This window comes from Melanostigma gelatinosum (assembly GCF_949748355.1).
Source record: "Melanostigma gelatinosum genome assembly, chromosome: 7".
Taxonomy (NCBI): Eukaryota; Metazoa; Chordata; class Actinopteri; order Perciformes; family Zoarcidae; genus Melanostigma; species Melanostigma gelatinosum.
The window spans coordinates 16,506,198-16,534,194 of NC_136640.1; the positions used below are offsets into that span (position 1 = coordinate 16,506,198).

The window sequence follows — 27,997 nt, forward strand, 5'->3', positions numbered from 1 at the left end:
TTGTTTCCCGGAACCTTGCACTAACACAAACCAATCTACTTACCGCCACCAGCTGTAGTGAAGGTGACACTACATTTAAGTATATAAAATAAATCTAGTTTAATGGGTAAAGTTAATAATTAACCGCGTAGTTACCAAGCGACTTGCAGTCTATTTTTAAATGTGTCGTCTTCTTCGTTTACTTTTTCTTTTCTAATTTCAATTAACGGTCACAGTGGCTGGTGCTGCAGCCTCGCGATAGAGTGTGACATTATGGGCGATACCATTAACCTGAATGGATAGGGGTGGCGAATGTGGTTTTATTCATTTTTATTCTACGTAAAGACGCTTCCCTTCTCCATGGGGATTTAATAATGTAAATACATCAGTAAAGGCCAACACAATAACCAGGAATCCTACTTACAATTGTAAATTCCTCCTGTTTGCTTACCTTTGTGTTTACTTTCAACCAATCGACGACAGATAACTCGATCATCAAGGACGCTTAATCGCTCCCTGCTCACCGATCGTCACTCACAGACATCATTCACTTTTATATCTGTCAAGAAACATGGCATTGAGACGAGCATTGCATTTTGTTTTCAAAGTTGGTGACAGGACCAGAACGGCCACGTTTTACCGAGATGTTCTGGGTATGAAGGTACGTTTGATGAGTTACATTTAAAGGCCAGAAGCAATTAATTAACTTTGTTTTGTGTTGCGTAACGTCAGTTAGCTAACGTCAATTCCTCCTGTCACATGAGTCACACATTAATAAATGTGTACTTCTACTGAATGCATATTTTCTCTTCTCATTCATTTTAGATTCTACGTCATGAAGAGTTTGAGGAAGGCTGCAAAGCAACGTGTAATGGGTAACGTCAGAAAACTAAACTCATATCTGAACTTTGTACTCACAAAGGTGTACAACACAGAGTTATGCAGATCTGTTAATATCCACTACACTCATCCTGTGTCCATACAGCCCGTACGATGGGAAGTGGAGCAAGACGATGGTCGGCTTTGGCCCTGAAGATGACCATTTTGTTGCTGAACTGACATACAATTATGGGGTGGGAGAGTATCATCTTGGCAACGACTTCTTGGTGGGTGAGAGTTAAGTGAAAGACTTTACAGAGGACAACACCATGTCGTATTGTAAAGGCTTGTTGTCATATATATATATATATCTCTATCTCTTCACTTTAGGGGCTCACTCTGCAGTCGAGCCAGGCTGTGAGCAACGCTAAACGTCTGGGCTGGCCTCTGACTGAAGTGGGGGAGGCTCTGTATCTGACCCGGGCTCCTGGAGGGTATCCCTTCTACCTCGTGGACAAAGAGCAGCCTCACAGTGGTGAGTGACAATGAATCAATGACTGTCGTCATTTCATCACGTGTGTCAAGGAAAAATACCAAGCTTCACAAATGCATAGAGTTGCTTGGTTTCATAGCATTATACATTTATTTATAGCAATACTCTTTTCATTTTATCATATTGGCCAAGCTAATTAAGCATATGTCATGATATTTTGTGTGTTTTTGATTGATTCATTCAATGATCAATCCACACATTAATAATATATAATGAAGAATAATTATGATCTGCTGCTACAAAGATTTTTTTTAACCCAAAAATAATTAAATATAACCATGTCATGACTTGCTCCACGGTATCTTTTAGTTTCTTGGAGTAAAGCTCATTATCAGATTTTCTTAATGGGAATTGCATGACACATGCAAAGTTTCCTTTGACCATATCTCTGATGCAGCAGGGGCAGACAGATGTGCAGTATGCTGAAGAGGAAAGTGTTCAGCACTCACCTCTGAAAGTTTGTTCCCAGACCCGGTGCAGAAGGTTTGTCTCGGAGTGTCGGACCTCCAGAGATCGACCCACTACTGGACTACGCTTTTGGGAATGAAGGTGGTGGAGAAGAATGAGGAAAAGAAAACGGTGCTGCTGGGATTTGCAGACACTCACGTGAGTCAAGTATCATAGAAATAATTATGTTTTGTATGTCTTTTAGTCTGACTGTTTTATTTTTTTATTTCCATGCAGTGTAAACTGGAGCTTCATGATAACGGTGGGGCAGTAGATCATGGAACATCTTTTGGGAGAATAGCATTTTCATGCCCACGGGAACAAGTAAAACATGATGTCATGGATGCATTCTAGTAAGTGTTAATATTGGAGAAAATCTTTCGCATTTTCATCATCAATGTTTTATTACATCCCACAGCTGCCGGACCTGGAAGCCTTGATGAAAAAGGAAAATCAGAAAATTCTCACTCCATTAGTCAGCCTAGACACTCCTGGAAAGACCACAGTAGAAGTGGTTATACTGGCTGATCCAGTAAGTGCATTATCAATGTAATGCTGTAATAAAGTTAACTTAGTCTCTGTTTTTAAAATGAACTCACCTGGCCAATGCTTGTTTTAGGATGGTCATGAAATTTGCTTTGTGGGAGATGAGGCTTTCAGGCAGCTGTCCAAGGTGGACCCCGAAGGAAACAAACTGCTTGATAAGGTTAATGTTGCTTCAATATCTTCCTCTCTAGATTAAATATGCTACATGTATTTGATATTCACCGTACCTGTGCTCCTTCTGCTTTCAAACTTGTTTTTTAGGCTATGGCCGAAGATAAAAGTGACGAGTGGTTTGCCGAACACAACAGACAGAAAGCTGCTGCATGACATGAATTGAACACCATCAATGATGACAAGACGCTCTACAAGGCACCTGCGGTGTTAATATGACAACCCAATTATCCTTATTCGGGTAGTGTGAGGATTATTCTTCCCTGGATGTGTGCCATGATGTCTCATTGACAGCACTTTGTGGAAGAACCACTTGTTTGTTTAATTTTATTGACATGCTTCCAATGAATATTGGACTATCAATAACACAGATGGGTGGTCAAAAAGTCAATTTCATTCAATTTACTCCACTTAAAATGTTTAAAGATGTTTTGATAGGCTCCTGCTAGCTGTTTACTGATCATTCAGTGTCATGTAGTATAAATAGTTTATTCATGTTGTTGAATCTAATAATTTGTGAAGATTAAAAAAAAGTGAATAAATTGAGTTTCTGTCACTTTGTCACCATTGTGAAATAGTTTGATTATGACTGTGTGTTTACTGTGTATGAAGTGGGGGTGGCCTCCTTTAATGACTCTTTATGTTTGAGTGCAGAGTACAGTTAAAGATTAGTGCCATCCGTCATAAAATCAAGAAGAAGAAGTTAAAGATTAGTGTTTACTTGGCGCTGCGCCAGCTCCTCTCCCACTAGTCACAGTTTTCGGCTGCAAGTCAAATGAGCTGCCGGCTGAGCGGACCAGGACTCGGTGTTTCCTCTGCTGCCCGAGCAGAGAGCTAACTGTCACATGAGACGGCTCTTTGCAGCGCTATGAAGGTGTCAGGGTAAGTAACCTATGACCTGGAGCCGACGGAAGCTAAGACATCTTACAGCAGTAACCCAAATGAACGCCAAGTTATGTCTGCCAGCTATGCTATGCTAAGTTAGCCGTAGCGTCAGCTTGCTAACTTTGATTTGCTACCGATTTTGTTTGGATGACGCGGCGACAAAACACCTTAAAACTATTTGGTGTTTTGTTACTTTGAGCTAACGCTGTGACGTTAATCCCTCAACACCGGTTTGAACTGGTGGTTCGTTGACGAGGACTAAGTTTAGGTAACACTGTCACACGCTGAGTGATGAAGTTAAGCTAAGTGCTGTTTCATGTTCATTTCTAACTACACTACCGTTAGTTAATGAGCAGCGTTAGCACCGCGAGGCTATAGGCGTTGTTGCTTGAAAAACACAATTAACATTCGTTATGTTTCCACAGCAAATGGTGCGACACTTTGTCAACGTGAAGGACGAGTTATTGATTACTGTTTTTGTTTTTTTATAGCAACCAGTCACACGACTCTCACTCCTGCATGTGAGGCGTGTTCATCTGAAGTCTGTTCCTCTTTGACAGCAGCTGATGGGAGAAGAGACAGACTCATGTCCGAGATTTGGGTGTGAACGACTCGGGACACGATGTCTCTCTTTCTGATCTCCTTCCTGCTTATTCTTCTGCTCGGGATTGTGTTGTTATGTGTCATTTTCAGGTAACTATTGAAACGTGTTCAATTCTACTGTACATTTTTTTTTATGCAACTGATGTTCTACTAGTTGTAGGATTTAACCCAGATGTGTCTTATTTACATGAACAATTATTTACAAAATCTAACATTTCTGCTCTTTCCTTGTTGCGTCTAGGTGGCTCATCTGCACCCTGGCTGTGCGGTTCTTCCAGACTGCACTGAATGCTGATCTAAAGATCAAATCAGTCGGGCTGTTTTCTGTCCAAGGCGTTAGTATCCAGTTTCACCCCCAGCACACTCTGGTGAGACACGCTGTGTTTACATGACATTTATGTGGCGAGCTCATTCAAGGCGCATGCTTCCCCTTCACGGCTTCATGTTTGGCTCAGTAATGGCAAATGGCAGTTTGTCAACTGTCCCAAAAATAAATCAAGGATCCTTTTTGACTTACTGTACCATAACAGTGAATCTCTTTATGACAGGAAATTGACAGAATATGGATTTCGAGTAAACTTCTAAACCAGGATTTGCCGTAAGTTGTCATATTTGTTGTTGTCAGTTGGATAGTTTGAGATGAAATCTTTCAGCAAGTCAGTTCTAGATTCAAAAGCTTTATTTATATATATATATATATATATATATATATATATATATATATATGACATTAAGTAACTTTGTAATTTGAGACAGCTACTGCATGTTTGTGTTTCAGGAGGTACCTGGCGTTGTGCGTTGGCGAAACCAGAGTTAGGTTCGACTTGCAGGCACCACTCGGACCTTTGGGGAAGAAGAGCCATGGAAAAAAGTCTGGGAGGATCTCAGTCAGCCCCACAACGCTCCGCTTTCTGTCACAAGTATGGAGCCTCACTAAAGGTTCACTCTTTGGCTAAACGCATTCGTAGACGGCGTCCCACTTCTTCTTGTCTTGTGTTTTCAGCTGCTGTCGGTCCACGTCAGCTCAATCAACGTGATGGTCCTGAACCTGGCATTGACAGAGTCTCTCTGGCACATGACCATCGCAGGCATCACCTTGTTACTAGACCACCAGAGTAAAAGGTAACTGCGCAGTTCACGCTCTGTTACGTCTGTCTACCAACGATCTAATTAAATTATTACATTTAATAGAAAGGAAAGAAGGATCAGCGGATAATGTTATGAGCTTTCATTACAGGTTGGCGTGGGACTTCTCAGTCGGGCAGCTAAGCAGTAAAGTGCTTAAAAGCAGTCAGTTGGTAAGTTCTTCTGTTCCCCCTGAAATGGAAACTTGTGATTAAGTGTGAGTGACTAACATGCGGTCCACTGTAGGATATATGTCTGGCTGAAGTGGCCCTGAGCCTGCTGCTGTCTGGAGACGTGAGCCTGCCGGAGATGAAGCCAGGTTCTCTGTCCCTGAATGTGAGGACACTCATAGCAGAGCTCCATGAGGGACTATTTCTGAGCCAGCTCCTGCTGCCCCCCTCTCCCAAAAAGAGCAATCAGGAAGCCTCTGGTGAGCAAACGCAAAGTGTAATCTCTGAAATGCCCAAAAGTTGTTATGAGAATAATAATAAACAAATTTAGCAATGGCGAGTGAGGAAGCATGTCAACTTGTAAAGCCACAATATTCCGCACATATACAACGATTAGCTGTATTTGTCCTTTTATTGCCCAAGAACTATAACTATGATGGTTCTTATGGTTGTTTTCCATCCGCTAGCCTCTGCTTATTGTAAAGCACCTGGATGTCTACTGTTGTCTGTGATATTTTTAGCTGTTCTGCTAAAAATGAGGACACGGTCACATGATAGAGCTGCATTGACTCTGTAGGTGTTTGAAATGTCCACACGCTGAATGATGAATGGATACAATCTGACCTACCCAGGAAATACAGCACACGCTATGCAATAAGTTTAAAAAGTAAGAAAACAATGTCGTGTGTTTCGTGTTTTTATTCACTGACTGAAAACTGTAGGAAATGTGTTGTTAAAACTAGAACCCCAGTAGCACAGACATCAAGGTTAAGGTTGGCACTGTCCTCTATATAAATACACACTAATAACTGCAAAAAGGGAAGAATATGACACATTAGCTCACTCAGGTATTTCCACGGCAAACACATTTTTGAATCATCAGGCAGCTAAAAAATGAAGTAGAATACATTCGCTATAGAGTAGGCCTCTAAAATATGCACCATGCAGAAACTATCAGCTGGCATATAGACAAAGCCCCAAAAATGTAAATTTAATCGTATTCATTACATTTTGTAGAAGCTTATTTTTTCTTTCTACAACCATTTAACAGGTTATTTAGCTGTGGCAGACTCGACAGTTTTGATTGCATCATACATAAATACTGTTGTGATTTAATAGTATTGGTGCTGTTTCCTCTCAGAGTGTGAAAACACGGTGTTCATCCAGACTGAGACGGTGGAGCAGCTTCATCGGCTGGTTCCGCACAAGGTCAACATGGAGTTTGATAATACGACTGTAACCATGTCCATGCACAGCCAGAAAAGGTGAGTCAACGTTTTTACCATCAAGTGCATATAGTTGTTGTTTTGCACGATTCTATTCCATCGTGTGCTTCTTCTTCCTGTCTGCACAGGCACCTGAACTGGACCCTGAAGTCTTTAAAAGTGTGCTACGGACGTGACGACGAGCAGCTCCCTCTCAGAGGCTTCACTCCCGAGCTGAGCTTTCCCCAGAGCAGCCTGGAGCTCCTTCTCGAGGGTCAGTGGACAGCTGGGTGCAACACGCAATGCAGAGAGAGTCGGACGAAGGCGAAGGCCATGAGTAACGCATTCTGAATTTATTTTATCTTAACTGACAGATGGACTTCTACTCTCACAAAGTAGGCAAAGAATCCTTTGCGTGAACATGCTGAAGACAGCCCTGCAGGTGAGGAGGAGGCTTGATAGTCACAATGCAAGAGCAAAGCTTCTTAAATCCAGAACTGGCATTATTTTGACTCGGTCTCTACATTTAGATTACGTCGGTTGACATCTCAGGGTCATTCACGATCAACACTTGCATCATCCACTACCGTCACCAGGAGTTATCCCATTGGCTACATCTATTTCCATGGGAACAGCTAATCCACAGGAAGGCCGCACATAGAAAAAGGCAAGTTGCAAATAGAATAAAAAAATCAAAGGCTTCGATTCAGACATTTTCAGTGACGTCTCTAAAAAAAGTTAACCGCAGTGATTGGATCTGTGTTCTGTCACAATGACCTAATCTCTTTTTTACTGTCTTCTCTTCCTTATGTACGCTTGTGTTCGCACATCACTCATCCTGTATTGTTCTTGTTCCCGTGGCGTGATTGTGTCGTGTAGTCCATTAGATTATTTGCCCACCCTCCTCTTCCTCAGGCGCCTCCCTCACCTGGACGCCCCCGTGATGATCACCTCCTCCGTGTCCAACGTCAACGTGTCTGTCCAGCTGGGGGACACGACGCCGTTCGCTCTCGGCTTCCTCTCTGCTAGTGCAGGTACGGTCGGCTCTTTCACGTGCTGCACACGGTCAGAGAACTGCATGGGAACGTCACGTGATGTTGCTGCTACAGAGCAACATGAGGGCGTTGTTTGCGTTAATGTATAACCTCAACATCCTATGGCGAGCAGCAGCACTGAACGTTATTACTTTACATCGTGTTGAAAGTCCTGTACTGTTGTCGCAACACGATTTCATTCAGTAGATCTTCGTGGGTTTTATTCTGAAGGCAACTTTTTGGGTCAATCGTTTTCCAAACATGCCAAACTAGATAAGATAAGGTCTTTTCTTAGTCACCTCTACATGTTACACATTAACTTGTACTCCTTTGTATCCACGTTAATGTTTAGTGGCTTTTGTTTTTGGAAAATTACATTTTTAGTGATGACTTTCACTTCCTGTGTCTGTAGAACTGCAGCATCTTCTTGACATTAAAGATGACGCAGAGATCACAGAGTCCCAGAATGTGCACCGGCGGGCCTCGCTGTCCCTGGACAACTTCTGGTGGAGAGTGGGTCAGGGGTCTCACATCCAACAAGCACCCCACCCTCCTGGTAAACATGTGTGGGGAGAAGCGCTGATTTTAGACTCGCTCAGTCTTCAGGTAGGAGCAGAAATACTGACAAACTTGTTTTACTGTATGTTTAATGATCCATTTTCACATGTATTGGGTTTGGTTTCGGATTTATTTGTAAACTCAAATGCTAATGTTGGCGCACTTCTAAACTCGTCCCTCCAGGGGAGTTTCAACCGACCCCAGATGGAGTCGAGTAGCAGGGATCAGAGCTTGAGTGTGGAGTCCAGCCTGAAGGGGCTCCAAGTGGAGCTCTCGGAGACCTGTACGCTGTGTCTGTCTCGCCTGCTGTCTCTCATGTGTGTTCCTCCCGACGCTGGGCCACAGCTGCCAGATGTGGCCTCAGTGTCTCCCTCTAGTGACGATACCGTTCCACCCATCCCCTCCTCGCAGCTCCAGCTGCTGTTCAAACTGGACTGTTGTCTGGAGGACGTCAATGTGTTCACACTGTCTAATCTAGCGGGTAAGTTATTTCAGAATATGTCAGAATGTTGCATGGCTTCGAGCCGTGAATATAATATAATACTATATGTGACATAAACGGCACTGTAAGGAACATATTCATAGTGGGCTCATAGTCGTTGTAGTAATTCCTCAATGCATCTTTATTATCGTTGTTAAAGACCACAGCATGCACAAAACTATCTGCTCTTCAGTCCATCGTCACCTTTCATGATCTTTTATTTCCTTTTGTTCTCTTTAGGAGCCGTGTCTTTACGAATGGACACTGTCAAAGTCCACAGCTCTGCAGAGAGATCCACGGTGTCTCTTCTGAGCATTAGCTTGTCAGCGATCAAAGCACTCACGGATAACATGGAGTCGTGTTGCCCCGCCTCCCAAACCCCCCATCCTGTGCTCAAACTCACCGAGATAGCCTTTTCTTACTTCATCCCCACCCACACCTTACAGGTATTCAGATCTCCCATCAGTTATATTTCCCTGAATGGACTGAATCTCTGTGCCGATATTCATATCTTGTGTCTCAAATCAGGTTCAATGTGAAGAGGAGCTCACTGTCGAGTGGACGCCGCCCGACCACATGGTCTTATACCAGCACATGACTGAAGCTCAGGCTTGTTTTCGGATGCTTTGTGGAGAGAACGGAGAGGACAGTCCAGTCCAACCTACGCAGAGTGAAACCATGTCAGACCAGACTAGAGGGCTGTGTGTGCGTGTTGAACTGGGTGTGACCCGTTTGACGGCCCACGTCAGTGAACAAAACTACATTCTCCTGCACACGGAAGCCCTTGCAGTCTCCAAACACGCTGGGTCCATGCATATACGCTCTCCCTCCATGATCCTCAACCTGGATGGCAACGACATCGTCACCTTTAAAAGTCTCGACGTCGAAACGCACGCCGAGTCGACGGAGATGCAGCCGCACAGAGACGCATTCCCCTTCCTCGCCACTCCTCACAACTGTGTCTGGGTCCTCACTTGCCCCTCTCTGGCTGTCGAGTTCCCCTACCAGTACAACTTCTCAAACACCTTCGACATGGCCGTCAATGTGCAGAAGTGGCTGAAGACTCTGCATCGCTCGCCGAGCCAAGCCGCCGCCGCCGCCATCCAGCGTCTGCCTCCTGACCTCGTGTTCAAAATCAGCCAGTTCTCCTTCGTCTTCCTGGACGACGTATTTGAAATCAAGCTGCGAGACAACTACGAGCTAATGAAGGACGAGAGCAAGGAAAGCGCCAAGCGTCTTCAGCTTCTGGATAAGAAGGTGGTGGATCTGCGCAAGCAGCACGGAGAACTTCTCCCTGCCAGAAAGATCGAAGAGCTGTATAGTACGCTGGAGAAAAGTCACATTGAGATCTACATCCAGCGCTCGCGCCGCCTCTACGCCAACACGCCCATGAGGAAGTCTCTGCTGACCTGGACTGTGTCGGACTTGGAGCTGGTAGCCCTGGCGGATCAGGGTCTTCATGGGCCGGAGAGGGTGAGAGAGCAGCTGAGGGACATCGACAGGATCAGTCCCTTCCCCAGAGACGGGCTCCCTCTGGTGGTCCAGTGGTGCCGTGCCGTCAAGTTCAAACTGGGTGCATTTTTGGGTGAGTTGATGACAATTTACAGCATTCATTTGCAGATATGCGATGGGATTTAGATGAGACCAAATTGGAGTTGACATGTCATGAAAGGCTTCATGGTTTTAGCTTACTTAAAGATGTCTGTCCTCTCTTGCCAGTGAGAATTCGGGATTACCCCCGCTACCTGTTTGAGATCCGGGACTGGGAGCTGTCGGGCCGTCTGATTGGGACAGAGCAGGATGGACTGGCCCGGGCTCATCGCAAGGAGATTGTCCCACTCGGTCCGCCATGGGGAGATGTGACGGTTCACCGGAATATGCCACCACTCAAGTTCTACTATGATGTCAAATGTGAGTTATGGGAATCATGCTGTCACCGTGCCGGTTTACTCTCGCACACTGTACGTTTAATGTCTCTCACTGAATGTTCTCTTCATGCAGCAAGCATCTCTCTGTACACTATTGTGTGGGGGCCGTGTTGGGACCCTGCCTGGACTTTGATTGGCCAATCTATCGACCTGCTGACCAAACCCACAGTTGACCCCTCACCTCTGCTGGCCTGGTGGGACAAAAGTCGTCTCCTTATGCATGGGCGCTGGGTTATGGACATTGACCACGCCAATCTTCATCAGCTGGCTACAGAGGTAAAGCAATGTACACCTAAAAAAAAACTGTTGAGTCGATGCAAAGACGGGTTTAGCAAAGCTTTAAGTCAGTTGACATTTACACTCGGTGTGTCACTGAGTGTATAAATCACCGAATCGCATACAAAGATGAACCTTGCATTCTTACAGGACCCTTACAACACGACAGAAAACCTGCATTGGGAGTGGAATACGCTGAACTTTGACTGGAACCCCGACCAGTTTGTTTTTAAAGGAGATTTGGACGTGAACGTCAGGACAGCGTCAAAGTGAGTGGAGGTGTCAGATGTGGGGAAAAATCTTTTAAGTGCAACTTTAATTGAATCATTCAGTAACACAAGTCCCCCTTTGTTCCATACTAGGTATGATGATGTCTGTTTTCTACACCTGCCCAACCTGTGTATGACCCTTGAGCTCCAATGGCTTTGCCATGGCAACCCCCACGACCACTACGGTGTGATGCTCTGCTGTGCGGAGAACGTTGCAGACGTGACCTCAGGACAACCGCATGACTCCTACAGAGCCTTTCGCTCTGAGAACCTCAACTTCTCCATCACCATGGACCTTAACCAGCACTGTGGCACAGGTACCTGCAGCTCTGTTCGATACTCTAGCGCAGGGGTCTTCAACTAAAATTCCAAAAGGTCCAGATTGAGAAAATCTCCTCTGGCAAAGGTCCGAAACATTACAATAATATTTCAATTACATTTTTAACAAACTATTATTCTCAATTTTCAAATTTAACTGGATGGATTATAAATAATACATAAATAAATGTTCTTCTCATTTCAAGTAAAATAATGGCTGGATTAAAGAATAACTGACATAACAGAAAGCTTTTGAAAAATGTGCATCTTAAAATAAAGTAATTCATTTTAGAAAAATTTATTTCACTGAATTGTCCTGCAGCTTTAAATTCAGTTCATTCAGGTGTGAAGTGATGTCAATCAAAAAGCCACAATATTATGTTTTTGTCGTCTAAAAAGAGAAATCGGTGAGTATGGGCTTTATCTGTGGTTATTAAACCACTTGTTTCAGCTCTATTCTCTCTGGTAACATCATTGTTGGACAGTGAATTCATGTGTTAGGATTCTGATCATTTTGGGCTCTTAGGTTTATTTTCTGTGTCTTCATTTAGATGCGAGTGGGTACGTTTGTTCAAAGGAGTTGTGCTTTGCCTCGTAGTGCGCTTCATTTGCCGCTTTTATCAATAGTTACGGTTTCTGAACATATGACACACTGCCTGTGGGAAGAATTAACATAGAAGAGTCTGTTCATTCTTGCTTATAAATTATATTCTAAACACGTTTCTCTTTTTGGAGAACTGGTATATTTATCTAGTAATAAATAAAACATCTGTACGGTTCCCTTTTTTACCAGCTTGTTCCTGCCCAGCTTTTTGAACACTTAACAAATGTCATTAATATTAGTATTAGCCAACAGCAAGACATTAATGAAAACTACAAGGTGCCATGATTGCTGCTGACTCTGGCATCTGTCTGTGGGAGTGGGTGGGTAAACAATGCTTCATTTACTTGCATAGTGAGTTTGATATTTTCACTTCATATATTATCTTAATTCATGGAATAATTATTTTTCCAAAAATAAAAATAATTAGCTCAAGCGCCACCCTCAGGCTCCACCAGCATGGAGTCATTTTGCATGAATTGTGTTTCATTTAGTGCACGTTTGTGTGCATTGTGACCTCATGATCATATGGGCTTGTTGTCAGACTAGGCTAAGGCTCCTCGTGTTAGCTGTATATAGGTGAGCTTGGGGGTGTTCATGTTTATAATCACATTTGCTTACCTGTCGTTCTTTGAACTCTTTGAAAAGTTGGGGGTGTCTGTCTGAAAGGTGCTTTGCCGTGTTAGACGTGTTGCCTCACTTGGTCTGAAACACGTTTTGCAGACGGGTCTCTGTAGGTCAGTGGGCTTTCCTTCACTGTCTGCAATATAGCCAAAGTACTTCCAGATGATACTTCTGGCATCTTGTTTTCCAACAACCCGAGGACAGTCGGTAAAAGCTCCTGCATGTCTCCCCTGTGATCACTCGCTGTGAGTGCGCGCGCTGCCTGTTGCTGTGAGCGTGCTGGGCAGCCCCGCCCCCTTGCATGTCTGCAGGCATCATGACAGGGAGCGGAGTAGCGAGTGCGCTCTGATCGCGCGCTATTTTAATAAAGTATCGATACTAAAAATATGCAAAATCGTATCGTTTTTAACTTACAGGTACCGCGGTACCTTTTTAGTGTCGATACACCGTGCAACCCTACCGGTTAAAGTACAAACTCGCTGCCTAATATATGTGTGATATGTGTGAAATATCGATTTTAGGTCCTGGGTCCGGATGCAATTGCGTCTGGGTCCGGATCCGGACCGCGGTCCGCCAGTTAGAGACCCCTGCTCTAGCGCTTTAAAACCAGTGGCATGTTTGTATTCTGCTGTGGAGAACTATGTATTTCTTTCTTTGTAGAATCCTCCCAGCCGCGAGTTCTGCTGTATAGCAGCACTTTGCGCTGGATGCAGAACTTCTGGGCCACATGGACGGGTGTCTCTCGACCGATCTGCAGAGGCAAGCTCTTCCACAGCCTCAGGCCTATCCGCAAGAAGCTGGGTCAGCACTACAAACAGATGTCCTACACGGCTGCCTTTCCACAACTACAAGTAAGTGTTTTTCTAGTCTGCCTTCCAGAAACCGCACACTACAGATCTGCTTGCTGTTACCGCAACATCTGCATCAGTTGGTGTTGTCCCAAATATTGAAGGTAAATATTTTGGGGCTTTGAAGCTTTGCTGAAAAATATTGTTTCATATGCTTTTTGGGGTAATGCATATATAATACATTTGAATCATGATTACTACTGTCTGACAGACAATAAACTGAGTTCCATCCCTTTTTCCCATTTCACCACACCTAATAGCTCTAATATCTACAATACATTTCTGCATATTGCGTGTCCTCCAGGTGCATTACTGGGCCTCCTTCGCCCAACAGAGAGGTATCCAAGTGGAGTGCAACAAAGGCCACGTCTTCACTCGAGGAGCACAGAGACTTATTCCACAGGGTACACGTGTTAACATGCCATTCAGGAAAAAAATCATTTATTCATACACGCATGATTTTATGTTGATTCCTGTGTGTGTGTGTTTTGTATTGTCTCTCAGCTGGCACCGTGATGAGGAGGCTGATCTCTGAATGGAATGTGACCCAGATGGTTAGTGAGCTATCTCAGGTGACGGTTCACCTGATGGCCTCCACCTGGGACGAGACGGCCGACCACCAGATCAACGCACAGGTGAAGAAGACTCACCTGCTCAGCCTGTCCTCCCTGAGCTACCAGCGACAGAGCAACCGCATGGAGGAGGTAAAAGCCCGGAGGTGGCTGCACTACAAGCCTGTCCTTCACTGTCGGTGAACTCATAATCAAGCTCTTTTTGTGTATTTCGGGACAGGAGGTGAACCAGAAGGATGAGACCTCTTACACGCACAAACTGCGCCTGGTGAACCTACGTGCTTCCTGGACCACCACGAACAGGAACATAGCCTTCGGGCTGTACGACGGTTATAAAAAGGCGTCTGTGCTGAAGAGAAATCTCTCTACTGAGGCGTTAAAGGGTCTGAGGATCGACACACAGCTGCAGACCAAGAAGCTCAAACGCTCTCCTTCCAACTACTCTCCCACCACAGCCCCCACCACACCAGTTACGCCCATCGTCAATCGAGCAGAAAAAAGTCAGAACGAAGGTAAGGAAATAGCTTGACAAAGTAAAAGACAAAATGCAGCGTCTATTAAAACCCACTAACCTCTTTTTTTCTCCTCTTTTTTTTAGGAACATCGATGCTTCAGAAACTGATTGAGGAAACGGACAAGTTTGTGGTGTTTTCGGAGGAGGATTCAGGGGTCAGCGACCAGCTGTGTGGCATCGCAGCCTGTCAGACGGACGATGTCTACAACCGCAACTGGTTTATTGAGTTGGTCAACTGTCAGGTAGCTGCCTGCTCAATCAAATTCCTCCTTAATGTCACTCTAAAAAGCGTGTTTACTCCGGTTTTGTTGTTTTCTATCTTATTGAAGATCATGTATACTATTGTTAATTGACAAAATCCAACAATAGTGGCTGCAGCATCCTATGACGATTGCTGATAAAGCTGTTTAAAACCTCCAAAAATATGTTCTTTGATCTTGAAAGGCTTCTATTTTACCAAATTTATCTTTTTTTTCCTGAAAGAAATGGTGTGTGTGTCGATCTGGCCCAGTGTTTTATTCTTCTTCTTTGCTTTTCCCAGATGATGTTGCGCGGCACAGAGACTGCAGGCTGCGTGCTGGTGTCTGCAGCGAAGGCTCAGCTGCTTCAGTGTGAGCACGACCCAGCCTGGTACAACGACACCCTGAAGCAGAAAACCACCTGGACCTGTCTGCTGGATGGGATGCAGTACTTTGCCACCATGGAGCCCAACCCATCTGAGCAGGAGGACAGGCAGTTGTGGCTGGAGGTGAGCGCTGCTCTGTAGCTGCATTAGGCTGTCTTAAAGACCGGGACGAGACAAAGAATGACAAAAAAGCACAGATCAGCATAGTCGTCCAACTACAGTTCTCTTTAGTTTATTTTCCTCTTTCTACTTTTGTTTCAGTGGTACAATCCATTAAGTTCCATTTCCTTCTAACAGTTGTTAAACCAGGGATTGTTCCTGCTCTTGATTTTTGCTTCTCGTGACGCTGTGTTGTGTTTAGGTGAAAAACATAGAGGAGCACAGGCAGCGTAATCTAGACTCGGTGCTGGAGCTGATGGAGAGCGGCCAGGCTGTGGGAGGAATGGTTAGCACCACCACAGGTGAGTTACTTCTCAAACGCAGGATCTTTTCTTCCTTAACCACGTGGAAACGATGCTGCGTTGAAGGACACTGACCACGCAGACCCTAAAGTCCCTTTTTCTGTGTCTGTAGACTGGAACCAGCCAGCCCAGGTGAACGAGGCTCAACAGGTTCAGCGAATCATTTCCCGCTGTAGCTGTCGGATGCATTACATCAGTTACAGTCACGACATCAACCCAGAGGTGGCCACGCTGATCAAACCACCGGAGCTGAGGAACAACCACGAGAAAGAGGACCTTCTGAAAAAGCAGGCTGGTATGTCTGACCACCGTTTAGCCAGCGAGGAATAATGCATCTGGTTTCTTGTACAGTGTTGTTCATTAACACCGTCAGGTGGGGAGCATATATCAATACTAAATCACCATAGATGAGCTTTATTATGTCGATTTAACAGGGGCAGTGGACACCTTCACCCTGATTCACCACGATCTCGAGATATCCACTAACCCCGTTCAGTACGCTATGATCCTGGACATCGTCAACAACCTGTTGTTACACGTGGAGCCCAGACGCAAGGTAGGCTGGAGCACCAGATGGCCAATGATCCCAATTCATAAAACATGTTGTGACGTTTCCTCCTTACTCATTCTGTGGTGTTGTTTTTTTTTTTAATCTTCTGGACATGTAGGAACACAGTGAGAAAAAGCAGCGTGTGCGTTTCCAGCTGGAAATTTCCAGTAACCCTGAGGAGCAGCGCAGCAGCATCTTGCACCTCCAGGAGGCAGTCAGGCAGCACCTGGCCCTGATCAGACGTCTGGAGAAACAGATTTACTCCAACATCAGGGTGAGTCACACGGTGCTGTACTCCTTAAATTGCAACTGAGAGTTTATCTGGACAACAAACAAAAGATTATTTGATTCAATTTGAAGGCACAATCTGAAGAACTGTACGCCGATGAACTGATGGAGGTCAACACACGACTGCAGAACCAGCTAAATCAGGAGAAGAACGACATGCAGATGAAGAGTGAAGAGCTCAACATCCTCATCAGGTCTCGCATGCGCACGGGTTCACGTGAAATACGGACGGGAAATGTCACACAGGTCGAGAAATGTTCTATTCTCTGTCTTTCAGGTGTTTTAAGGACTTTCAGCTGCAACGGACGAACAAGCTGGAGCTGCGTAAGCCCCCGGAGGATGTGAGTGTGGTCCGGAGGACGGAGATCTACTTTGCCCAGGCCCGCTGGTGTCTCACCGAAGAGGACGGCCAGCTTGGCATTGCTGAGTTGGAGCTGCAGAGGTTTATGTACAGTAAGGTAAGCGCTGCAGACAGGACGGCAGAACCGCTTCTTAACGCCTCTCATATCCTCTTTTACTATTTGCACTTCAGAAAAATGTTCCCTCTGAAGCTCTTATTTACCCTTTTCTAGCGTTCTGTATTTGAAGGACCATCCTGGGATAATAAGAACATAGATCACATCGAAACTATAACACAATGTGCAGCACAATATCCTAAGATGTCTCACGCCTCACACTAATCACTGATAATGAATCACTGCTGGATGGCGAATGTTGATGAGTGTGAATACTTTTCTTACCACAGCTAAACAAGTCTGACGACACGGCCGAGCATCTGTTGGAGTTAGGGTGGTTCACGATGAACAACCTCCTGCCCAATGCATCATACAAGGTACAGTTCTCTCTCATCATACAAAATAGGCAAAATAATTAGATTTTAACAACATTTTAGCCTTAAAGGCAGGGTTGGTAATCTTAGAAAATGTTTCATTCTCCTGACAGCAATCAGTAAATCAAATGCTCTGACAAAAACAAAATCCAGGATAATTTTTAAAACCTTGTGTACTCTTGTTAGTTTTATTAAGATAGCCAACCCTGCCTTTAACTATACAACTAAATGCAATGACAAACGTCCTTTTGATGCTGACATGTGTTTTACAAAAAGCCTCCACTATGCGCTATTTATGACTCTGCCTGGTTTCCTCTGTGCAGCGTGTGAGGGTATGTACAGTGCTCGTATAGTGACAAGACGTCTGTGTTGACTCCATCTTCAGACTTTCACACTCGGTGTTGCATGTACACTCACGGATTCCTTGATGCATGTGTGAACAAGGACTCATTACAAGTTACGTTAACTTGGTGGTGTTGTCCATACTGTGTTCATTCTGTCATCAGTGACGTGTGCCGTCTAAAGTCAAACTGACATCAAAGTAGCATCTTATCTGACGAGAGCGTTATTTAGTGATGTCTCATTAACTCCCTTTTGGTTTTACAGGTTGTACTTCGTCCTCAGAGTAACTGCCAGTCGGGCCGCCAGTTTGCTTTGCGTATCTTCAGTAAAGTGCGCCCCCCCGTGGGAGGAATCTCCGTTAAGGATCACTTTGAGGTGACGAGCTTCACGCGCACACGCAGCCACATTCACAGAGAACATCTGGATTGTGTTTTTTTACTTTTATTTGAGCGATTTGTTTCCATCACCAGGTGAACGTGGTGCCTCTCACCATCCAGCTGATGTACCAGTTCTTCAAGAGGATGATGGGATTCTTCTTCCCAGGAAGAAATGTTGAGGAGGAAGAGGTCACTGATGAAGAGGACAAGTTCAGATTGGTTACTACAGGTGTGTGTTGTCAACATGACGGCAGTCAGCTGAGTAGCACTCAGTCTGCAGTCTCTCTGTGGGGTCACCAGCCTGTAATCTAACCAGCTGATCAATAATCAAATAGCCATTAATGTGCTATGTCATCGCTCTGAGCTATTAAAAGGCTCTGTGTGTGTGTGTGTGTGTGTGTGTGTGTGTGTGTGTGTGTGTGTGTGTGTGTGTGTGTGTGTGTGTGTGTGTGTGTGTGTGTGTGTGTGTGTGTGTGTGTGTGTGTGTGTGTGTGTGTGTGTGTGTGTGTGTGTGTGTGTGTGTGAGAGAGAGAGAGAGAGAATCTCACTGGGAGTATAAGGTGTAGGGTGCAGAGTCACCTAGAGGCCACAGTGCTGATGCGATCTGTGTCACAGGTCTCCCTGTGAAGCCTCGTCAGTCATCGGAGGACACCATGGGTGCTATGGGCCCCAGCAAAGGTGTTGCCCAGGGCCTGAACCGCACCTCGGGGGTCCGGAGGTCGTTCAGGAAACCTCCAGAGGTATTTGTGCTCTCTGACTATCGGTGCTCAGACGTCGAGGCTGAGAAAATGGGAAAAATGTAATTGGTTTATGATTTCCTCCCACCAGCATCCTGTTGATGACATTGACAAGATGAAGGAGCGAGCTGCTATGAACAACTCCTTCATCTACATCAAGATTCCACAAGTGCCCCTCTGTGTCAGCTATAAGGTGGGTGTTCTGCTGTTACTGAGCGCTACACTCTTCAATGCAATCACTGTTCATTTGTATTGATGATAAACTTGAATGGAAATAAGACTGAAAAGGATTATTCTCTCTTAACTTGACCTTAAACCAGCTACAGTCAGCCATACAAAACTAACTAATTGTTGGAAATCACAATGTTCATCAATTCATAATGGCACTTTATTAACTTTTGGATTTTGGCCCTTTTGGTTTTGCAGGAAAACTAAAGATGCAATTAAAGTAAATAAGATTTAAGGGTTTAATTTTTCAGTGATTGGGCAAAACAAAAGGTGTAAAGAATAATTAGAATACAAATATAACTCAAAATGTATGTTTACAGCTTGTTTCTGATGTCCAAAAGGCTAGAAAACTAAACATATTGTAGGTTTAATTCCCTTGTTTTGGTTGTTGAACCAATGTTTGGCTCTATTTGAATCCCCCTTATTCAGGGAGAGAAGAGTAGTGTGGACTGGAAGGACCTGAACCTGGTTCTGCCTTGTCTGGAGTACCATAACAATACCTGGACGTGGCTCGACTTTGCAATGGCTGTGAAAAGGGACAGCCGCAAAGCTCTTGTAGCACAGGTACACACCATTTGACTCCTGTCCTTATTAAACGTTCACACACACAAAAATAGTTCTGTTTTCATGAATGTTTTCTAGTATTTGTTGCTCCTCGCTGCTCAGATGATCAAGGAGAAGCTGCGTCTGAAGCCGGCGTCGGGCTCAGAGCTGCGGGGGAAGGCGTCCGAAGGGAAGTCGGACACCAGCCAGCAGCAGCAGGAGGAAGACGAGAAGGCCCGGCTCCTCATCGGCCTCAGCAGCGCAGACAAGAGCTCCGGCAAGAAGAGCATCTTCAGTCGGCGCAAATGAAGCAAGAAGCACTCGCACGGAGGATCCACAGCAGCAGCTGCCACACTCCCTCGCTACGAGGATCAGGGAAAAACTGCCTCTTCAGCACATCAGTCCGGCTTTGTGGATCACAGAGGGAAGAAAAAAACTGTTTATGGACATATCGCACTGTATCATATGAGCCTGCTGAACTTAGTTATGTTTATGTTTTTGAAATAATACTCCAAATTTGAGTTCATGGCCACAGGGAACTCAAACAGGTCTTAAGAAGGAGACCTTGTGTCTCAATGAGATTCCCTGTGTAAATAAAGGTTAACTAAAAAGAGCTCCAGGAATTACCGAGGTGCCGTTTAGACCAAATCCATATTATTATATTGTTTATCTGTGTGCCATTAATACTTCACTCTGCATTTCGTACACATGATGACCACTTGCGTTCCATTGGATGTAGAGTGTTTACAGTGTGTAGCTAGCACTTCACTGTTTCCTCTGCTTCTATTAATGCAAGACCGAGAGCACCTTTTCCTGCTGGCTCAGGAGTGCCGTGTTTCTGCCTGAATAAATAAGACTCAACTGGGAGCGCTGTCCGCTGTAATTAAACAAAAAAAAAAATGAAATGTCATAAATATATATCTGTTTTACTAATGAAAGGTATTGTAAATGGCTGTATGAGTGTCGCTGTGACAGGAAGGCCTTTATACCCATAAATGACGATATTTTATATATTCACCTGTCAGTGACTGTGCATCCCTCTGCTATAGCTGTTATACTGTACCTGAACCCAGTGCAATATGGCGACAAGTGCAGCAAAAACATTTTAATGTGTTCAACGTCGCACTTGGCTTTGTGGCTAAAAGAAAATATGTTTCAGCTAATAACTGAGTGTATGTTTTGTAATTTTATTACTAAAGCACTTTTTATGCAAAGTATTTTGATATTTTTGTAACCGCGTCTGTTCAATTTCTTGCCTAACGGTTCTGCTCAGCTTATTGTTTCTGTCACAAGAAGAAGAAGAAAATGCCCCGAAACATTTCAATCATATCGCAAGAAGAATTCACATTGCAATGCTCTGTGGCTTATTGTTTATCTGTCAATAAAAACAACAGTTCCAGTCTCAGTGGCGTTTGGATTTTTGTGCGCAATAGTAACTTTGTGAACAGAGGGGTGGTCGGTCGGTCATTCATCCGACAGCCTGAACTGGAGCGGAATCGAGCTCTCGCAGCTCCGCGGGTCTCTGCAGACACGCGGGCAACGAGCTCTCCGAGTGCTCACACAAAAACACGAGCACGTGGAGCAGAGACGCCGTGATGATGGCCGCGGCGGAAACAACAAAAAGGACGCGAGAGGAAAACTGAATGTTTGCCTCTTCTTTTTACATTGCTTTGTTGTGTGAAATACTTCAGTCTTCTGTATGGGCAGCGACATCAGTACAGCGAGTGAGGTGAGTCGATCAGATTTGATTTACATGATGTCACGGATGTGGTTGATGAGACAACATATGGAGAAGATGTTTGCTACCACAGTGACAGAAAACGGAACTTGTGAATTTGATGTTTTCTGTACAGAACAATCTTTCTCTGGGTTTTTAGAAATAAACTATGGAAAAATCTGTCCATTCAACGTGTTTTTTTTAGATTTTTAAATGCAACACTGCGCCTGATCGAAGTGGAGCCTTGTCAGAAATAGAGGTATTGATTAGTTGTTCAGTGATCACTGACCTTCCTCTCCACAGCTGCATTAAGGGGTCAATAGAAGCTTGCTTTGGTTTTGTGGAGCGCTGATTGAAATGGCTGCAGCTGATTAATTAAATCATGCTTCATGTGTCACACGTTGTCTGTTTACTCCTGCACAGTTTTAACACAAAATATGAAGCTTCTGCAGTTTTATTATCTATTCTCTATTCATGCTGCCTATTATTGAAAGTGTAGAAAAAAAGACACCAGAGGTAAAGTCGTATTTTTGTTAATAGATTTTTTAACAAAACTGCAGAGGCTAGAAATCATAATTATAGAGTAAATTGATGATTACAAATGTATCTTATGAAATCATCCCTGTAAATGGTGGTGAAATAAATACTTAAAATACTTAAATAAAGTATTCAATTACAAGTTAAAGTTCTGCTTTGAAAAGAAGTGTATCAGCAAAAAGTCAGTTATAATCACTTTTCAGGTTTTATTAAACTATACTGTTAGACATGTCTTTCTGCAGCAAATTACCACGATCATTTGTTTGGAGTACATTTACTGTTATGATGTTTTATGATAGGCCTAAAACAGCTTTACCGTGATTGTGCTTTACATCATAACTGCTCTCCAGTATTTGTGGTTTACAATATGATTCTGTAAATATGCTTTGGAACATGATACTGTTTTTGTGTTTTACTGTGCTATACTGTAAATATGTTCTGTATATTGTAATTTCAACAGTTTACTTACATGCATTAACATATAAGCAGCATCGTAGCTGATTTGGGTTTTAGATCATTTTATCTTTAACGCTGCATCGTTTTACTAGATTGTGTGAAATTAATAAAAAGTAGGAATTTCCCTCTAAAATGACTATGAAGTAGCATACAAATGAAGCTACTTGGGTACATTTTGTTAATTGCATTCAACCCCTGATCACAATAAAAAATAATAAAATAAAAATGTTATTATCTAGAGAGAAGGACCACCTGCTCAGCGTCGCCTCAGTCATGGGTTCCTCTCAAACATGAGGGTCTCCATCAGTCACAGACTGGCACACTCGGCTCTGTTGTCTCAGCCCGTGGGACCGGACGGCAGGCCGCCCGTCCCCAAACTCCTCCTGCCTCCAGAGGACGCAAAGACGACTCCTCCAGCTTTCATCTCTGCCTTTCTGCCGGAGTTCCCACAGCGTAAACTTCCTGGACGAGACCATTTCCAGGTACCACAAACACAAGAGTGCTCAACAGAATTAAAAGTAGCAGATAGTGGAAACATTAATTTAACTGTGCTCCTATGCTCACAGATCCTGGGCTTCATAGCCAAAGGCTCATATGGACCCATCTTGAAAGTGAAGGACATTTTCAAAGAGAAGACCTACGCTGTTAAGGTTAGTTCAGCTGTAATAATCAGTGCTATAACGACATTATATAAAGTCGTTTTTTGTGGAATTATTTGCATTGTTGCATAGGTTCTACCAAAGTCAGATATCTTGAAGCATGGAACGCTGGAGCAGTCAAAAGAAGAAGTCATCATTCAGGTATGTTTTTGGAAGAAAGTGGTCGGTAAAGTGCTGTAGCTTTACTGTTCTTATCTACATTAGACCTGCAACATCCGCTGATTCATTCATTGAAAGAACTATTTTGATGATCAGTTTATAATTTTTCAAGTAAAAATGCCAAATATGTGCTGGCAAATAAGGATACGCTGCTTGTTTTTTAATCATATTTGGCTGTAAATTAATATTTTTTTTGGTTGGTTAAAACAATCAATCTAAGGACATTTCTTTGGACTGGGGAGTCCTGATGGCTGTTGTTTCACAACGTTTTGTCATTTCACAGAAATTAATCTATGAATCAAGAAAATAATCAGCCCTAACTCTTTACTTAAGTCAAAGTTATTACTCAACAGAAAAATCGTATTAAAATATAAATCAATACAGCTACTCAGTATATGAGTCAGACGGGATATCGCTGCTAAAAGTGATGTTTTACTTGCAGTTAAAAAAAGAGGAAAATGTTTGAATGATGTCTGAACAATTCAGTATTTTTCCATCCTAACTCTTTTATACGGTACATCATCTGTAATGTAGAATCATCTCTCACTGTTCAATTCACTCTCACTCTGTGTGTGTGTGTGTGTGTGTGTCGACTGTTGAATTGCAGCGGCAGCTCAAACACCCATTCATCCACAATCTGCAGGACTGCTGGCAGACACAGCACCATCTCTTCATTAGTGAGTCGATGAGCGTGAACGATGGCACGGTTCAACCCCTCAACCTTCTACTATCCTGTCCTTCTTTATGTGCCCCCTCCTCCCATTCTGCTCCAATAGAACATGAAACATGTTACGCTGTTGTACAACTGTGCTGCATCCCTGAGTCTGAATACAAATGTCAGGGCTGGATGTTGAAGAGGTACGCTGCCATCTAATAAGAGTGCTGGGTAAAGCTGCTCTGCCTGCATGACTTTTCCAGTTCATACCAACCCATATCATACATTGATTTCTATGCATCCAAAGTGGTATTAAATGATGTAACTCAGCTAACAGGAGACTGACTAGACAGATGCATGTGCGGTTCTGACGTGACTCGTATCCTTACTTCTTCCTTTTCCTGCAGAACAACAGTGTGACGAGCGAAATGTTCTGCTTCTTCTTCTCATTTCTGATATTTCATTTCAAAGTTGTCCTACATGAACTCAGTAGCCGCTTGCAAAGACATAACGTGTGTGTGTGTGTGTGTGTGTGTGTGTGTGTGTGTGTGTGTGTGTGTGTGTGTGTGTGGTCCTCTGCAGTGTGCGACTACTGCAGCACTGGAGACTTGTACACTTACTGGTTACTGAAGGGCCAGTTTGGGGAGGATGAGGTCCGGCTCTTTGCTGCAGAGCTGGGCAGTGCGCTGGGTAGGTGTCCGTATGCAGTGTTTGACCATTAAGAGTTCATCATATAGACCTTTAGCATTGACCTTTATTGACACAGACATCATGCTTCAGGTAAAAGGGTATTTTAAACACGGAGCATCTTGTATTTATGTTGCGTATTCTCATTTTATTTTTTTTAGGATTTCTTCATGACTTAGGCATCATGCATAGAGATATAAAGGTATGATTTATTTTATTTGTGATGTATTTCATCCATATTTGTATTTTTGGCTTTCTGTGATAATAATTGTACTTTTCTTTTCAGATGGAGAACATTCTTTTAAGTGATCAAGGTAATGCTTGTCCATATTTCATTACTTTTGGCCTGTAAGAACATGAGGGCAGTACTTTTTTAATCCTCGGAGGAGAAGCTCGTTTCATGCACACTGACAAATAACAACAGAGACACAAACTAGACGAGTCGCCAGCGGACAACACGAGAGACGTCAGTTTCAGCGTGTATTTTCAATGATTCAGGTCACCTCCGCCTGTCTGATTTTGGACTTTCCCGGCGGCTGAAACGAGGAGGACGAGCGTTTACGATATGTGGGACGATACAATACATGGGTGAGATTTGGGTTTCATTTCATTTCACTTGGAGGGAAACATAGTGGCCGTTTGAGGTACGGTATGCTGCATATTGGTTGACTGCATTAGAGCGATATTTGAGCTGCACCTGCGTTTCGCTCCCTTTGGCTTCAGATGACCCAGTTATGAATCAGGCACCTGTGATGGACTTTTTGTTTTGTTTTTCGCTCCAGTGTGCTGCAATCTCTGTTGCATATCTGTTTGATGACCTCTTTTCATCTTTTCATCTGTCATCCGTGAGGGTTTTTATCATAATTGTTTTCCTGTTTTGTCTACAAAGCTCCTGAAGTTTTAAGTGGGGGTCCGTACAACCACGCTGCTGACTGGTGGTCTTTTGGCATAATGTTGTTCTCACTGGTGACGGGACAGGTGAGGGCACATACATGTACCGGTAATACTACTGTAGCGCTGCACGTGGTACTGTGCTAACTGTCTGGAGTGTTTTTACTTTTCCACTTTGCAGTTTCCGTTACCGGCAGAGCCGGACCACAGCACCATGTTGAACAAGGTCACAGACTTCCCTTATGTCCTGCCTGAGACCGTCCGCTCTTCTCTGATCTTACTGCTCTCTGAGGTTTGTAAATGCGATTCTCCTCTCTCAAACATGCACACTGTGATCCCTCTGGATGAAATATCACATCCTCTTTACAGCTTTTGTGCAAGAATCCAGTGAACCGGCTTCGTAACCTGGAGTGTTTCAAGATGCAGGCTTTCTTTCGGGGCACTTCATTTGATTCTCTCATCCTCCAAAAGATGCCTGTTGAAGTCATCCTGGAACTCAGGACTCAACCTGATTGGGAAGCCAAAGCAATGAGAGGCCTTTCATTGGACTACTTTGACAGCTTTGACTGCGATAAAATCCTCGATTCTCCTACAACTCCCACTGAACTGTCTCCTACATTGACCAACATGGACCTGAGCCCGGCTACGGAGCAGAATTGTAAAGCACAAGACTGAAATATGTTGATGAAGAAGCCGATATATTTCTCTGATACACGTGTCACGTCTTAGACTTGCTTTTATATTTTTACTGATCACTTTGTATTGCTGTCAGTATATAAGAAGCAAAGTTGTGGGATACCTTTTCAGTTATTGGCATTATTGTTTGTTTATTTACAGTATTGTAGTTCTATGAAATTATTTGGTGGTTTATCCTCAAAATGTAAACTTTTGGAAGCAACATTTTGTCCTCCTTGGTACAGTTGAGATCTATGAGCCGTATGCATCTTTGATTTCTCCGCTCTCTCCTGCATTTGTATTCTTTATTTAAATAACCCTTTATCACCAAAAGAAGTCAAGGTACATGAGTTTCATTGTACACTTCACTCTTCTTCACTGAGTTTAGTTGAAGTTCATTTCTATTTTCATATAAGCGTGAATCGTGTTTTACTATACAGATCATCAAAATCCAACGTATATTGTTATTTCTCTTGTACTGGAACATTCTTACAACATTTCCGAACCTTTATGTTGAAGAACATTCGTTTGACTGTTGACTGATAGTGTACATGTATATGACCAGTACATCTATGTGACTACCTGCTGTCATGTGACCAAAGTTCCAAACAGTGAGTCACATGAGGGCAACTGAGCCATCATGACAGGTGGGCAAAACTCCATCTGCTGAGGAAGATGCAGTTTTTCATTGAAACTGTGAAAATAAAATATATATGTCCTTTGCAGTTGACAAATCAATCTTGACTCGTGGTCCACTCTGTTCAAATTTCCATTTTTCTCTGAACACTTTTAGAGTTCTTGTCCATGTGGTCTTAAAATTGACATCAAAGGTTTAGTCTTGACTTTAGAAACATCAGTAAACAAATGTATCCTTCCATTTATCGGCCTGGCATTATTTATTGAACTCCTCTTAACAACATTGTATATTACAATTAAGAGATGAGAAAGTACAACTGTTTAGTGTCAATAGTAAATGTACAGTAGACGAGTAACATGGTTCACTCTCTCTGAGCCCTTTTTCTACAGCGATCTCGCTGAACTGCTGTTAAGATGAGCCCTCATTACACCACCTAACCAAACAAATCCGGCATAATGCTGCTCCAGTTGGGATTTCAGATAGTATGGGGGCATTCATTTAAAAGAATATGGGCAAGAGTATAAACATAATATGAAGGCCTTATCTTTCTTCATGTATAGAGAATCACCCTTAACCTTCATCAATCAAACTTAAGAATACCAATAACCTCCTGTCAGTGCGGTCTATTTTAACTGTAGGGTCAGTGACACCAGTGTTAAGTTGTCCTCCTGTGGTATTAGCTGTTTGACACTTGGGTAAAACATACCACGTGTCTGACTCTAAACCAGTTATCCTATTCATGTTGTACCCGGATACATTGTGGCCAACTTTCAGCCTTGGCTCGATCTATTTAGAGGAGCGCTCAAACCCATCGAGGACAACCTTAATAGGACAGATAATTGAGGACCAGATAAAGTATCATCATTAAATGTTTTTAATTAGGTAAAAATCCAGAGCCCCGGAGGAGACAGCCACGTATAATTGCTGTACTTCTTGCAGTCATGTAGCTATTTAAATCTGGATCTTCCTGAAAGGGAGTGCACCGGCTCCTCCTCCCAATGCCTCCTGACATCGAATTCCCTCTCAGGCCCTTGTCTTAGACGGGTCCACCATGTCTGTGTTATGGCTGTATAGTGGCAGGCAGTCCAGTGACCCATATCTAGTTTCTGAGGCACACTGACCCACAATAATGAAGACAGGAGTCCCCTGAAAGGGCCGGCGAGCCGTCCCACTGAGTCAAACTAAATGCCTACACCTTGGAGCAGAACACAAAACAGAAAACATGCAGTTTCCTGAGCTTACACTGCAATGATGCAGACCAACATAATTCATCTGAATGTAATCACAACATTTTAGTTTCTCTGTGTTAGCATTTTTAAACAAACATTGTCTGATACAGTATAAAATGACCAGCTGTGTGACAAATCGAGGGGGGGGGGGGGGGGGGGAAGTAGAAAATTCCTTCAACAAAATGGAAA

At 43.5% G+C, this 27,997-nt stretch overlaps 3 protein-coding genes across 7 annotated transcripts; all 3 read left to right on the top strand.

The window, feature by feature from the left end:
* The first annotated feature begins 502 nt into the window (after positions 1-502).
* glod4 (glyoxalase domain containing 4) lies at positions 503-3,043 on the top strand. The gene is made up of 9 exons (XM_079272718.1): positions 503-640; positions 805-854; positions 965-1,085; positions 1,189-1,333; positions 1,821-1,957; positions 2,036-2,122; positions 2,217-2,330; positions 2,418-2,504; positions 2,606-3,043. Exons 1-9 carry the CDS (start codon positions 551-553, stop codon positions 2,669-2,671), a joined length of 897 nt encoding a protein of 298 aa, XP_079128844.1. The 5' UTR covers positions 503-550; the 3' UTR covers positions 2,672-3,043.
* A 242-nt stretch (positions 3,044-3,285) lies between these two features.
* On the top strand, positions 3,286-20,911 carry LOC306779821 (bridge-like lipid transfer protein family member 2). Of its 5 annotated transcripts, none has more exons than XM_079271839.1 (40): positions 3,286-3,397; positions 3,892-4,093; positions 4,245-4,371; positions 4,552-4,601; positions 4,782-4,923; positions 5,007-5,125; positions 5,241-5,301; positions 5,375-5,558; positions 6,440-6,563; positions 6,653-6,777; positions 6,878-6,945; positions 7,034-7,170; positions 7,419-7,537; positions 7,950-8,143; positions 8,279-8,576; positions 8,817-9,022; positions 9,105-10,161; positions 10,296-10,487; positions 10,578-10,780; positions 10,931-11,049; positions 11,143-11,366; positions 13,253-13,443; positions 13,745-13,844; positions 13,945-14,144; positions 14,233-14,524; positions 14,611-14,768; positions 15,068-15,274; positions 15,513-15,612; positions 15,725-15,907; positions 16,047-16,168; positions 16,281-16,436; positions 16,523-16,644; positions 16,728-16,908; positions 17,196-17,282; positions 17,886-17,996; positions 18,092-18,227; positions 18,614-18,738; positions 18,827-18,928; positions 19,393-19,527; positions 19,606-20,911. In XM_079271839.1, exons 2-40 carry the CDS (start codon positions 4,023-4,025, stop codon positions 19,813-19,815), a joined length of 6,738 nt encoding a protein of 2,245 aa, XP_079127965.1. In that variant the 5' UTR covers positions 3,286-3,397; positions 3,892-4,022; the 3' UTR covers positions 19,816-20,911. The 5 variants fall into 5 exon arrangements, with proteins under 5 accessions (XP_079127965.1, XP_079127967.1, XP_079127966.1 ...); XM_079271841.1 differs by having other exon boundaries at positions 19,630-20,911; XM_079271840.1 differs by having other exon boundaries at positions 14,236-14,524.
* Positions 20,912-21,205: 294 nt separating this feature from the next.
* Positions 21,206-25,942, top strand: LOC306779664 (ribosomal protein S6 kinase-related protein-like; the record flags this gene model as incomplete). Its single annotated transcript, XM_079271641.1, has 12 exons — positions 21,206-21,235; positions 22,456-22,698; positions 22,783-22,866; positions 22,948-23,016; positions 23,642-23,711; positions 24,272-24,379; positions 24,538-24,578; positions 24,663-24,690; positions 24,875-24,964; positions 25,266-25,354; positions 25,449-25,559; positions 25,637-25,942. 12 exons carry the CDS (start codon positions 21,206-21,208, stop codon positions 25,940-25,942), a joined length of 1,269 nt encoding a protein of 422 aa, XP_079127767.1.
* Positions 25,943-27,997: the final 2,055 nt, after the last annotated feature.